At 31.2% G+C, this 15,212-nt stretch overlaps 1 protein-coding gene across 2 annotated transcripts in view; it reads right to left on the bottom strand.

Moving 5' to 3' along the window:
* Positions 1–15,212, bottom strand: part of LOC127705147 (uncharacterized) — a 236,547-nt gene that overhangs the window by 7,362 nt on the left and 213,973 nt on the right. For both annotated transcript variants that reach the window (XM_052209403.1, XM_052209402.1), the window contains exon 5: positions 1,858–2,175. In XM_052209403.1, the coding sequence (XP_052065363.1) occupies positions 1,858–2,175 (318 nt within the window). The remainder of the gene's footprint in view (positions 1–1,857; positions 2,176–15,212) is intronic.

Below are 15,212 nucleotides of genomic sequence, written 5' to 3'. Positions count from 1 at the left end.
GCTTATTATTTGTTACGCCAAACGCACCTTATGTCTACATACTCTTAGAAGTATCTTTCTACCCCAGGGATAGATCGCTTTACCTATATTTGGCAAATTGTTTTTGGAATTTTTCAATGCTATGTTAGGTGAACCGAATAAAACCCTGGTTTATCAAATACTTTGATCTACTTCAGCTAGGGTAAATTCAGATATGTGAATTGGGAAATGGATATATCAAAATTATTTCAAAATGATATAATATGAGAGGAAAGGCTCCTTCATCCAGAATGTGTTTCTCACATTGTGTAAAAATTTAACATATTATAAACCAAGTTTTTTTTTATTATGAAGAGCAAAAATAGTATATAAAAAACATTATTTAAAAATTATTTAAACAATGAGTATATTTTAATTTTTTTAGCAATATAATTGTTGCTATTTAAAATTAGAGTGATAGAATATTGAATATTTGAACTGTTTTTTTATGACACGTTCATTGTACCCAAAACTAAATCAATACTAGTACATCTGAAAGACATAGCAAAACTTTTTTTTTCCGCTAGAATTATTATATTGTTAAATATTATCCCTATCAATTATTCCTTAAAAATCAATCTGAGCATTTCCTGAAATTTTTCAATAATTTATTGTTGACTTGTCTTTAAGCGTTTATAAATTTTTCACATAAGAGAGAGGCGAAAAATACAAAACGGATATTCATACTCATACACTGAGGACACATTTACAACTTCTCATAAATAAAAGACAAACTGGCACCCGACAAACTGGCAAATAAATGAAAATCCCGTCTTCTTCCAACGTGATCTACAGAATTAGACTTATCACCGGGTTTATAAATACAGGAGCAAAACGACGGGTGTCACATGTAGACCAGGAACTGCTTACCCTTTTGGAGCACCTGAGATCATCCCCAGTATTTCGGAGGGGTTTGTGTTGCTTAGTCTTTAGTTTTCCCTGCTGCTTTTCTGTAAGTGTTGTTTATTTTTTATTGTCATTTTTCGTTTTTTGCCATGACATTGTTAGTTTTGTTTTCGACTTATCTTTTCGATTATTCCTTTAATATTGTTCGCCTCCCTTTTGTAAGTAGCAAACCTCTAGTAAAGAATTCATCAAATTATGATTGGAAATGCAAGCTATGGAATATTGTCAGTTCGGAGATATACTCAATATGCAGGGACTGCTGGAATTTTGCTACATAAAAATGGTAAGTTCACAATTGGGAAGCTAAATCATCTCTATTGTCGTTCAGTTTTGTTAACTAAGTTTTCTAAACTTACACTCATTGTCAATTTCTGGATGTAGGTCAATATATGAAGTAGACTTTTAGAAATGGCCCAGTGCAGAATATTTGTGTAAAAATTTGGCATATTCTAAAACAATTTAAAGGTTGTATTAACTAGCAATGTTGTACTTTTACAACAAATGTAACTTAGATGTAAACTAGGGGCAACATTGGTTCACCTATATTCAACTCTCAGTCAAAATCGAGAATAGAACAAACTTATATTTACAGATCAGTCAATTATTCTTGTATCTTAAGCTATATTACTGCGAAAACATGTCGCTAGTGAGCTAAGACAAATGGAATTAAGATGTTTACTACTACGGTCACCATCACAAATTAGGTCAGTGTTGAAGTTTTTTGTGTAAGAATTCACCAGAAAACTATCATAGTAATTTTACTCACTGCTTTCTGAATTCTTTCTATTTCAAATTCTTTTCAAAACATTTATGTTTTTTGTTTGATGATGAAATTTGATATTGAATGGAATACCTTCCCTTTATTTGTTTGCTTATTACATTATCACAGTATCTTACAAGAATTACAAAATAGAGGAACGAAGTTTCACAAACCTTTGTCATCAGAATGTAGCGTTGAAACGTTATTTAATATGCTCTCCAAATAGTAAAATCCACAGTGGCAAGCGTAAGGAATGTCAATGTCTTTGCCTGTGACATTTTTTATAACAATCCAATAGTGTCCTCCCTCGTGAACTACTGTGTATTTGTTGTGGTCATAAACCTGAACATCAAATGATATAACTTCTTTTTCTGGACCACCAATCCATTTGAAGATTTGTGACCCGAAACATTCTTCACTACCCTTTGCCGTACATTTCAAACTTATGTCGTCGCCAAAAAATATTGGTACTGTTGTCAACTCCCATGATACTAAAATTTCAAATAAAAATGTTAAAATTTCAATAACCGCTTTGCTTATGAATTATTTCGAATAGTGAGCAAATAAATGCTGCCGATCATCAATTTTGTGTTTCTGGAATTAAAACTACTTGCATAAAGGATTTTTCGAGATTACTCAAATACGTCTTATTTACAAAATCATTTTTTATTCTACTTGAAATTTACTTTTTGTGCGTGTAAGACTCATTCAGCGTATAACATCGTATTTTTGTTTTATTTTACTTGATCTTAGTAATGTTTTTTAAGGAAATTATATAACAACATTTGTGGTTTTAAAAAGGTTGTCATACATAGTGATACCAATTTTGCATGATATTCAAATATGAATTCAAGTAATAACGTTTATTTAATGATATATTTGATATAAACGAAAAATAAGATGGCTCGGAACTTAAAGGACAAAAACATATTCATCTGTGAAAACGTATATTTTGGAATAAGGCAATTCCCCTATTTAAATCGCTCCAGAAAAACGTCTGCGCATTCACAAAATTAGTTGAAATAAATGGTGAAACCACGTTTTTTGTAAGTAAACCCAATAAAAAATAGAATATATTTTTATTAGAAAAAAATGTTCAGTACAGTCCTGACCCGATTTGTGTGGGTGGTTTTTTTTTGATATGCATAAATATTAAATTAGAAATATTTCATGGCAGCCGTAGATTTGTTTTCATTGAACCATGGGTTGGGCATTCATATTGGATTATTTAACCCGAGCGACAGCAAGGGGTAAAATACTAATATAAACACCCGACACATTGTTAAATGCAAACAAATCTACGGCTGCCATGGATTATTTCGATTCTAATAGGAAACATACGATAATTATGTCAACCGTGAAAGGACTATACAAATAGTTCCGTTTCACACCCATATGCTAAATATTAATAATATAATATAATTATTCGATAATATATTTAAAAAACCTCACATTTCTCATCTACAAATGTTCTTTTTATATTTATTATTGTACTCTGATGCGTACATGAAGCATGAAAGCGCCCGGTGTTTGCATTTGACGCCGGAAGCATACAGATTGCGACACCTTGTTTAGTTGCCAAAAATGATAACATCATTTCGCGGATTTTTCGTTTTATAAAATTAATAACTGAAATGGACTGATTTGTTTATTTTGTATAAGAATAGAGTTCACCGTATTGTCTTTGAAGGTTGACCTACGCAAAATTTGGGTTACATTGTCGCAAATTGTGTTTACCTGGTAGTATTAATAAGATGGGTGTAACGCGGAACTGCCAATGTTGTCTATTAATGCGTTTGAGCTAAAAATAGAAATATTGTGATTATACATGTACTGGTTGACGATACATAGGTCTTCATATTCGAATATGACTTTAATACTTCATAACCATAATGTTTCTGAAAATTTCACACCGTCACCATCCCATTCCGATAAATGAAAATTTACATAAGTTCTGTTGTGAATGATGTAACAAAATGTTGTTCTACCAATGTTCGTGTATGGACTTAAACCAAAATGTTAACAAAATTCAAAATTCAAATTCTGTTTAAGTTTTTAATTATGAATTCATCATACCTGAACAGTTTTCTTCTGATATCACACCAAATATTATTGACAAAATAATAATGCACCTCCAAAAACATTGTTTCTGTTTCTTCTTCCAATCTCTGAAAGATTTTAATCCTTAAACGATATAAGCAGTGCACATTTTAGTTTTGTAATACATATTTTCTTTTTATATTAGTTATTTTTGGCTTTGAACTAGATTTCAGTAACTGTGAGCACTTTCAGATCAGTACTTTGTTTCTTTTTTGATTTTTTGGTTAGTTGTTTTCGTGCTTTGTATCGATTTGATAATTTAAGTTCTTTTCATAGTTTGTCCTTATGTTGTGTTCTTGATGAGAGCATGCAAACTTATTAAACCCTGCCACATTCTGTGTTTGTCCCAAGTCAGGAAACTGCAATTCAGTGGTTGTTGTTTGTTGCTCTATATCATATTTGTTTTTTGTTTATTGTTTGTAAATAAATCAGGATGTTGCTTTTTTGTTTGAATTGTTTTGCATTTGTCATTTCGTGACCTTTCAAAGTTTGCTAGATGTTTATGAGTTTTGCTCACTGTTGAAGGCTGTGAAGTGACCAATAGTTGCTAACTTCTACGTCATTTGGTGTCTGGTGGGGAGTTCTCTCATGGAAATCATACTACATCATCTTCTTATTTTTGTAAAACAAGAAACAAGCCAGAATGAATCATTACAATGTTAATGATTTAAATACATCTTAATGGTAGAAACAAAGTTAAAGTCATATATTCAAGAAAAATAAACAACTGTATTTATTAAATAGGACCTATACCAAGACAAAAGCTCAAATGTTTTAAGCATTGCATTACACCTATCCGTTCTTTTGTAGGGTTCGTAAAACAAATAGGCACAATAGTTTATAACGAATCACACTGTTCAAGAGTGTCCAAAAGTCAACTTATACTACTATATAATGTAACTCTTACTAGCTAAGCAAAAAAAACTCGCTGTTAATTGTTTAGTAAACTAATATGCATAGGATTAGTAATAAAAAAGTAAAAAATGCGAAGCGATCTTTTTACTTTACTAAATATGAAATGCAATTTGATTAGTTTTTGGGACATTAATAACTTGAATTACATTAACATCCAAGTGGTATTCCTTCACCTGGAAAATAGATATGCATCGTATCACAAATTAATCAACAAAGTGCATGTTTTTATTGAAAAAATATAAACACACGATTATTTTTGTATTTGTTTTTTATATATAAATCAGTTTTGTTGATAAGATAAGAGTCAATTACCAATCCGCTAGTATGTGATAACCTAATAAAATCTTATCAGCGTGTTTTAAAGGATTAACACGACGGGTGTCACTACTATTACAGGAGCAGCTAGCTAGCTTTTCCGTAGCATCTGATATCACCCCCTTTTTTCTGGGCTTCGTGTTACTCATTAATTTGTTTTCGATGTAGTGTTTGACGGAATTATTTGTTGCATGGTTGTCTCTTTGATTTTGCCAATGCTTCTACGTATGAGTTTTGAATGTCCTCTTGGTAGTGTATCGTTACTTTTAGTATATATAACAGTTATTTTAATTCAGTTTTTCTCTTATTTTTTCTTGATTACAATTAGTTAAAACATATTACGTATATAATGGAAAACAAACCCGAGACCATGATCTTTTATAAATATGTGTCTATGAAATTTGTAACTCATTTAAACAAAATCGCAACAGTGAATTTCCGAAATAATTTTAAAGATAAATTTCTGTTGGGTCCAATTGGTATACAAGCACTGGTCATAGAAAGTTGAAATAAGGACTACGCTGGTCGCATGATACAATTTCAACATGTCAACACAGAGCTTTGACAAAAAGTGTATATATTGGCAACCATGGGTACATAATCGCTTTTGGCACAACAACTCAGTATTATTCTACGAGCGGTTAACATACATAAGATAAATTTGAAAAAAAATAAATTGGATGGCAATAACGTCGAATAGGATAACTATGACGTGAGGGAAATTATGGTCTCTGATTAACACACAATCTATATAATAACAACCAGTGTATGTATATATGTTTCTGGTGAATTTTAAAGCAAAATTTGATATGCATATCTCCTTATATCAAAAGTGATTGTTGTCCTTACATTTCTACCAGTGGCACTGAAAAATAGAGAAACAAAAAATTATAGATAAATGAAATTTGATTCAAATTTCCTCTGTTTCACCGGTTTGCAAAGGATATGATTTAATTAATTCTGCCAAAACGAAAAATATATCCACTCCAACATTGTATGCACATTTTTTACTTGTATATAACATGTCACAATCCTGATATTTCTTAATCAAATGAACTCAGATGGACAAGGTGCAATAAACAGTTTTATTGCACATATGTATTTTTAATTTAATATGTATACACTGTTAATAGCATTCTGCAACTATACTAATTTGATGACCATTCCCGTATATTTTAAGTGCTTCGGGTATAATGATTTATAGTCCTTACTTTAAACCTAAAACCTACGAAATGAAAGCAGAGTTTTATCAGCTGAACTAGAATAAGGGGATAAGGCTGCTGTAATTTTCTACATAATGTTGTTGAAGAAGTGAGTGGATAAAGTACTGGCTACAGCACCGGTTAGAGAGAATTTACAACATCAGATCAACTTAATCAGTTGAAAGACCTTTATATATATAGAACGTCTTTAATAATAGACAACAATCATTGTTATTTTGGATCGTTATAAAAACTATACAGAATAATGAATACAATATACGTCTAAGGGTCTAATACAACATAAACAATATGTAAAACAATAACAGATAATGCATATACAATTTTTTTTTAAATTCGGATACAAAAAAAACTGAGAATGGAAACGAGGAATGTGTCACATTTTTTTGGTATAAAGACCGAATAGTAGAAAACAGCTCAAGGCCACCAATGGGTCTTCAGCACAGCGAGAAAATCCCGCACCCGGAAGCGGGCTTCAGCTGGCCCCTAAACAAAAATGTCTACTAGCCTCTGGTCTTTGTTAGTATTGTATGTTTTTTAAATTTTGGTTCATTTATATGTTTCGGAGTTTTGTGTGACGTCGATTTTCGCTGAACTAGTACACATTTTTGTTTAGGGGCCAGCCGAAGCCCGCCTCCGGGTGCGGGATTTTCTCGCTGTGTTGAAGACCCATTGGTGACCCTGGGCTGTTTTCTGCTCTTTGGTCGGGTTGTTGTCTCTTTGACACAATCCCCGTTTCAAATTTTAATTTTAATAGTTCAGCGAAAATGGACGAAATATCCTTCCCATGAAAAGTGCAACTAATATCTTCTAAAATTCTAAATATTATTTTAACCGAACATCGTTTAGTCAAAAGTTATACTACAGAGGTACAGGTACACAAATTTGATATAAACAAAGGTTTAGTTGGGAATTTTAATCACCACGGAAAAACTCAATATAATACAGACAATGGAACATTGGTGGAATAACAAGGAATAAAATAAAGGTATATCTCAAAAAGGGACAATATGTGTATAACACTGGTCGCTGTAGGGAAATCGTCTCAAACTGTCCTCAGTGAAGAATTTGGAACATGCAGTTAAACAAAAAAATATATATTATAACTTGGGTACAATGACGCGTAAAAATACATGTATATCCATAAATTGTGTATAAAAAATGTAATTAGAAATCATACATGTGTATAAACATCACAAGTGTACTTATACATCCAACATCTGTAGTAAGCTGTAAATTTCCTCTTCACATTGATCCCATCTGATGCCAACATTTTAATTTTCATTATCCAAAATCTCTAACAAGAGATTATATCTTCTCTTGACCTTCCCTATTCGTCTAATTAGAAGTTCACCTTTCAGTCGAAGTCAATGCGATGACAATTCATACGTTTGTGAAATTGATATTGTCACTCGCAAACCATACTGTATACCTCATTTTAAAAGCGTGTTATAGTCTTGTAAATTACTTCCCAAAGCAAATCGTTAAAGTCGTTACAGTACAGTGAATCTTGAAATTCTAGGTTTGTAGAGTTTGTTTTCAAATCAGAAACCTTTGAAAGAATCTACTTACGAAAAGCCTGTGTTGGGGACTTTTACATAATGATTATTTAGGATGATTGCCAATTTCCTTTCAATTTTTCCAACAAAAAAATGTGATAAAACTACAAAAGAATAAAAAATACCGTGGAATTTATATTCGTAGGTACAAATTTTCGTAGATAGAGGAAAACTTGCATTTTCGGGGATATTAGATTTCGTGGTTTTGATAAGTCTGAATATACCCCTTTAGAAAATTTGTAATTCGTTGAACATTCAAATTTGTGGCTCCCTTGAACCCACAAAATCCACAAAATTGGTCTCCAACGACAAAAAATGTATCTGCAGTAAATAATACTGTTTAATAGATATATAACTGTACAATGAACATCTAAATGGATGATATTTCATTCAAAAAGCACAGTCCAACTATGAAAGTAAAATTTCGAAATATATATTACTTTGACAGTTGCACACAATGTAAAACAAAATGATTTACCATAATACTAGGACTATTCCGTTAAACGTGTCCCCGTTTAAAAAAAAATAAATTCAGTAATCACATTCAATATTCATAGATAATGATTAATTATACATTTTTCTTGACTAAGTTATACATCATTTATTATCAAAAGTTAACTTACTTCTAATGATGACACAAAATCTGTATTTTTGAACACAAGTCTTTAGAAAAGTTGCCTTCCAACGTATTCGCAGGTTTTTGGTGGAGGTTAGGTTCACGTTCATGTGTCAATCAAGAACTTAAAAATAATTTTACATTTTTTTTTTTTTTTACTTCGTGCTTTGATGACTTGTTAACAATAAACAAAAAAATGAACAGATAATTAAGATACTGATTACGGCTGCTATCAGTTTTGAAAGTTTTCAAAAAAAACCTTGCCAAAGAAACTTTTGTGATTACCCAATGTTACGCTCGAGTTAATAACAAACTGTTTCGTGCAGTTTTCATTGTTAGTCAACGTAAAATAATTATCTCAGATACCTAAGACGATCTCATAAAAGATTCCTTTTGTTTATATCTCGGACTTATCAACCTGGAGAAACTCTATAAATGAATGTTTTATTAAGTACAATTTAACGGGCATGAAAATTAGACATGCCTTTGGAATCCAGAGGTCAATAATAGGATAAAAAAAATATCAGAAAGCAAAATATCTAATCTACAATCACAATTATATAACCACCAAGAACTTTATTGCATTGTGTTGTGTTGATAATTTGTAACAAAAAAATACTTCGGTTGATTTTCAGACGGTATAAGAGTGGAAGGTTACAAGAGCGCAATTATTTGTTTACATTTTACCTGCAACTTAAACCTCTCCTCACCTCAGACATTTTATCTGTAGTAGTTTATATATAGAATAATATATATGTCGTGTACAAGTTGCAATTATAACATGTACAGAAATATTGTACATGTTATAACTTGTACAATGCAAAAATACAAGTTATAACATGTACACAAGTACCTCTTACATGTTATAGCATGTTCAAAATATTGCTTAAAATGGTTTTAAGTTTAAATCTAAATAAAGCCGAATATACATTTGAAATTTATTAAATAATAAAGAACAATAATCAAAAGCAACGAAAGGTGCATTATTGACAGTATGCATAAAATAATACATTTTCATACATTTGTAAAACCAGTTTTGTTTACAAGACATAGACATGTGACACCTAGTGTTGCACAAAACATTCATTCTTCTTCATTTACACCTACCAGACTTACAATTGCCTTTCTTACATTGACAATGCAAAAAAAAAACCTTTTCATCTGGTCATTAACTATATCAAAAATGACACAACACACTAACATGAATGAAGAAAAAAACTGATGAAAATATTATTGGGGTTAATGACATGTGTTGTAATAATTGAAACGTATCTTTATTTTCATATTTTGTAGAATTGTAATGTTATAACTTGCACAATGCAAAAACACAAGTTATAACATGTACGAAAGTGTCTTGTACATGTTATAACATGTACAAAATATTGCTTAAAAATGGGTTTAACTTGTAGTAGAAAGGATTATTCAGATATCAATAGCAGGAACGGTAGAAACATTTTTTATACTCTGTGAAATGTCACGAGACAAATTAAATTGTAATTTTTACAGGTTTTTTCTTTCTTTTGTGTTTAGTACTTATATGATTACACAAGAGACAATAGCATGGGCAGAGGAAATAATGAAATACAGGAAATGATTAATTATTTCCTGTATATAGGGAAAAAATTCGGAATATAGTATATTATAAAATGAATATTTCATCTATATTTATAATTCGGTTTCCTGAATTTAAAACGAAGGTAATAAACAAGTGATTGTCGTTTAGTTTGTTTTAAAGATATTTAACATTCAAAGTATTTACTGTTATTACGTTTTGCAATTAAAACAATGTTGTAATTATCTGATGAGGAAAAGATTGTGTCCGTTTGTCAAGGTAAACGCTTTTTATGTATTTCATGGATTTTCGGTTCGTTTATTAAGTTTCATTGTCCTGATATAATAAACATGTATGTTGTATGATAGTTAGAAAGTTAGATTACCACAGGGAAGTTATAAGTCGATCCTTTTTTTTGTTGAATTTTATATTTTTGTTTTAAATTTCACAGCCCCAAGTTAGGTGAGGATTCAGCGCTCAGAAAAATAATTTACCCAGCAACATTCTATATATATTTTATGCATGTCAAAGCTTGGATCCTGTATATCTCTTGTGAAGTAGTTCACATCATGTTATTTCCGTTCCTTTTATAGTTTATATGTCAATCAAAAAGAATTATAATTATCTGCTTTTCGCAGTATGGAGGGAAATTATTGTACTAACGTCTTAACTATTATGTGATTAATCACATGTTTTCGATTAGCAGGAAATATTCCTATGTATTTATTTCTCCCTGCCCAAGACTGATACAGTCAAGTATCTTAACGATATTGATATATATCGTTTCTTTTTGTTGTTTTTTCAATATATATCAAGAGCTAGTTCTTTCTTGGGTTAATATGATATTTGTACATCCATTTTCTCATGTATGAACTATAATATGTTGTTTGCTGACTGTAGTGATGCACATTAAACAAGGTTAATCCATTTCATGTTTCCCTTTAAATAAGATTTTTTCATATATCATAACTCATACCATCAAAGTATTCTGTGCAAAGTATGACTTCGGAGACGGTCTTTCGAGCATTGGGTTTTGAAGACAGATTTCCGACATTTTTTCATTTTATTATTACATTTTTAGTGACTTTTTAAATGTATGTGACCCGAGGTTATCTCGATTTTGTTGTTTTTTTTCTGGCCGGTGGAATCGTTAAAGAAGGAGACTTTTTGATTTTTTTTTTAATATAACTTATACTTCAGTTATTTATTTTTGATATTGTTGGTGGTTATATTACACATGGTAGCATGATTTTGTTTCTTAATTCGAACTAAATCTGGTGTCCTGTAGTTTAGTTTGGGCAGTTGGCAAATTTAATATTTGTTTATTATATTATTTTGATATTGAGAGTTTTGGTATAAATGGCAATAAGATTACATGAGTAAAGTGTGAACTGAATAAATTCTAGAAATTAATCACTTCAAAAGGTAATTATTTTTTCCCGGTTATTAGAAATAGATAGGGTTTGCTCCTTCAATTAATAATTTAAACATATACTAAATAAATAATTGTAAATTATGATATCATTGAACTAACATCAACAAAATACAAAATTTTCGATTTTATCAAATTTATGTAATGAAAAAATACACCATATCTTTCATTTTCCATTATGTTGCTTCCTTAAATGAAGCGTTTATATATTTAAGTGTTAATGTACGAGTTTAATATGTACACTGTTTACACACTCGTGCTAAATTGCTTTGGGGTATATGGTGCCTGCGCTGTAACGTTTCTAAGTAAACCCCTAATATGAACCATTTATTAATATTTAAGATTATAAATTAACTTACCTAGCAAGATTGTGTTTCTATCTTTGACAACATATTATTTCCTTAAGTCAATCAGTATGTGACGTAATATATTCACACGGGGTTTTTTACACAAAAAATCTTACGATTAAAATTGATCGTAAGTTATACTGAAATGTTCATGACTTACGAGTGTTTTAAGATTTTTTGAGAAATGAGTCGCAGGGTTTTAAGGGGTTAAAAGTTCATGTAGATTTATTCATTCATTTTTTTTCATAATATTGTTTTAAAAATATGTTTAATGAAATTTCATAATTTGGAATAATATCCTTCATGATTCCTTGTGCAGATTTGGCTTTTCATTTGGTTCAAGTTTCTGTTTTATTATGACCGTTATGGAATATCTGTGTCACAGATGACAATGGATATGTTCTTATTGTCGTAATTACAATCCCCCCCTTTTCCCCGATTGCAAAATATGTACTGACCATTAATAACACGACGGTTTCCACTAATGAAGCATGATCTGCTTATCCTACCGGACCACCTAAGATCATATTTTGTTTGGTTTAAAATGTGTTCGTGATTCTCAATTTTTTGTTTCCAGTCTAGTTCTTTGTAATTCTTCATTTTCAAATGTCAATTTTGTATAAAAATTACACATTCAGTCATGTTGAAAGATTAGAAAATTTACGTGAACGATCATGGTTTAAGAAGTCAGATAAAAGTCAATTACTATACCGATATAGAGTGATCCTTAGTCGCCTTTTACATCTTAACAGCGTATTTTATATGAGTAACACGACGAATGTCACTAGTGAAGCAGGGTCTGCTTACCCTTCCGAAGCATTTGAGATCACCCCTAGTTTTTAGTGGTGTTCGAGTTGCTCAGTTTTTAGTTTTCTATATAGTGTTTAGCTAACTTGTGTGTGTTTTTGTCGTCTTTCAGTTTTTGCCATGGCGTTGTTAGTTTCTCTCTACTTATGAGTTCTGAATGTCTCCTTGATATCTCTCTTTTCGACCGAATTAGAGTGAGTTAGAACCTTAGTTTCTTGACTATTTCTAAATATATAAACTGAGAATCTAAGGAAAAGGTATGTAATGAAATGTGTCAGTACGGAAGCACTAACCACTGAGTGGATAATATACCCTCGGGAACTAGCAGTCCACCACAAGCGGTATATATCCAGTGGTAGTAAATAATATATATCATTGTATAGATAACTCACGTCTAAAGCCTTTACTTGATTTAGCTTCATCAGGCTAGCTCTAACCCAAATTTAAGAGAATGTATGCATTCCTGAATACGTGATAACCCATATGACTGAAAGGAACGTAAAAGGAACAGCGAAATTCAAATAAGGTTAAAAGAAATCTGATCAAGTAGCAAACTTAGTTTTTTTTATTAATTTCTGAATTTATCACTGCAAAAATCAAGAAAGGATTTCTTATCAATCAGGTCAGCCATAGAGCACTAACTACTCACCTGACGACACTCTCGGGGATAGGCGTCTGCAACCACTGCTAGTAAAAGAAAATAAAAATAATAGCCAAATCCATTTCAGGTCATATTTGCCTAATGGACTTAATAATTTCTAAATTTATACGCGAAAAATCAAAACTATTATCTGCATTAGGAGCGCAAAAACTAATCAACAATGAAAGCAAAAGAGGTTTTTCATACATGATGCTCAGAGAAAGAGGAGGGCTATATCCTATATAATACATATCGATCCTCAAGTTGAAACGTGGTATTTGCGTAACCCCTGGAAAAATTGGAAAAAAAAATCATATCTTCACATAGCTTATACAACATCTTATTTTCATATTTCTGAACAACAATTTCATAAACCGCTTGTAGTCTGTTACCTGTTGAATGTTTAATAAGAACAGAAGTCAGTGATACATTAAGACGTAATTCAGGAACTAAGGTTACAACTCTCTCATGCAAAGTTGACCTTAAATGGTTGAAGCTAATCTTTTTAGTTCTTTCTGAAGCAAACAGCGAAGCAACTTTTTGTTTATCCTTGGCTTTCAATCTGTTAGGAGTTTCTGATGTAGGTTAACCAAAAAACAATTTATAAAGTGTTACTATTGCCTCAGCTGAAGAAATTGATATAAAAAGTGACCGAATCACTTTCGACACATGCAGTTACAAGTCGCAAAACACAAGTTCGATAAAATTTTATTCATGTCAATCATCCCGAAATCCTAGAGGTGAAAGACCTTGAATGACACAAGATTCCATGTGCATTTGATACTTAGTACTCTAAAATTAAATAAAGAGTAGTTTAATGACCGGAAATCTCTCTTTCATACTATGCACGTGCCTATCGAAATACTAATTAAATAGTGATGCATCTAAGTTTTGACTGACCGCAAATGTATAGAAATCTGTAGAAAATATTGTATATGTGTGAGTTAAAACTGTAAAATCAATTATCTTTAGATCATTGATGAAGACCGCGAAAGTAAATATGTCTTACTGGCGACTTGTTGCAAATATCTCCTAGTGAAAAATCAAGTACTTATAAACAGACTTCTTATTTATGATGATGGACATAGCTGCTGACAAGAAGTTTGTTAAAAAACAATTTTATTCAATATATATACATATGTTTATGATTATACAAATATTTTTTGGCCCTTGGGAATCATCTGAGCTATGAATAAATTTTGACCGATCCCTGCCTAAAACGTTTATTAGCATTCATGAAAAGCACACTTCAAAGGCTGTGACACACTCGTCAATTCGAAGGAACACAGCATGGTTCAGAGGGAGCATAGCATGGTTCCGTATTGCTTTAGACAGCGCAGCATGGCTGCCGAACGAGTTGAACTGACAGTGGTGATGAGACAACTGAATTCTTGGGGGAATAAATGAAATTTGGTTTATAGATCCAGACAATGAAATTTCATTAATGTCCAAAAACAACATATATCAACGATAATATAACATGCTTCAAAGACAAGTAGAATTAACCACTAGAACTAAAGATAAGCGTATTAATATACATAAGTAAACACTTCTTTATTACACAATGAGTATATACAAATGTACAAGTTTTCAAAATTCAGTTAAATTTTGTTGAGCATATTTAATAGAAATGGAGAAATCTTGATATATCTACAATAACTATCCGATTTCCATCGACCAAGTACTTTGATCATATGATCTTCTACGCGTGCTTTTCCAGCACTAGTTGCGGCACCCGATCTGAAAGAATGACCATTATACAAGTTTGGGTCATAACCGCAAAGTTATAACATATTCTTCAATTTTACTAGAAAAAAATGTCTAGTTAAATCTTCCTTCTTATCTGTTATAAAAAGCGGATCGGATTGAAACCCACTTCCAAATTCTGATTTCCTAATAATTAAATATCTTTTTTAAAGCCAAAAAAGGGCAAATAGAGTTATTTATTTTAAAAAGTTTAATATCTATTTCTTTTCGGAATGGATCAGTTTTAGACTCCTTAAGTCTGAGAATAGCATGATCAAT

The sequence above is a fragment of the Mytilus californianus genome, unplaced genomic scaffold (assembly GCF_021869535.1).
Source record: "Mytilus californianus isolate M0D057914Y unplaced genomic scaffold, xbMytCali1.0.p SCAF_6, whole genome shotgun sequence".
Classification (NCBI taxonomy): Eukaryota; Metazoa; Mollusca; class Bivalvia; order Mytilida; family Mytilidae; genus Mytilus; species Mytilus californianus.
This window is presented reverse-complemented; position numbering and strand designations above follow the sequence as displayed.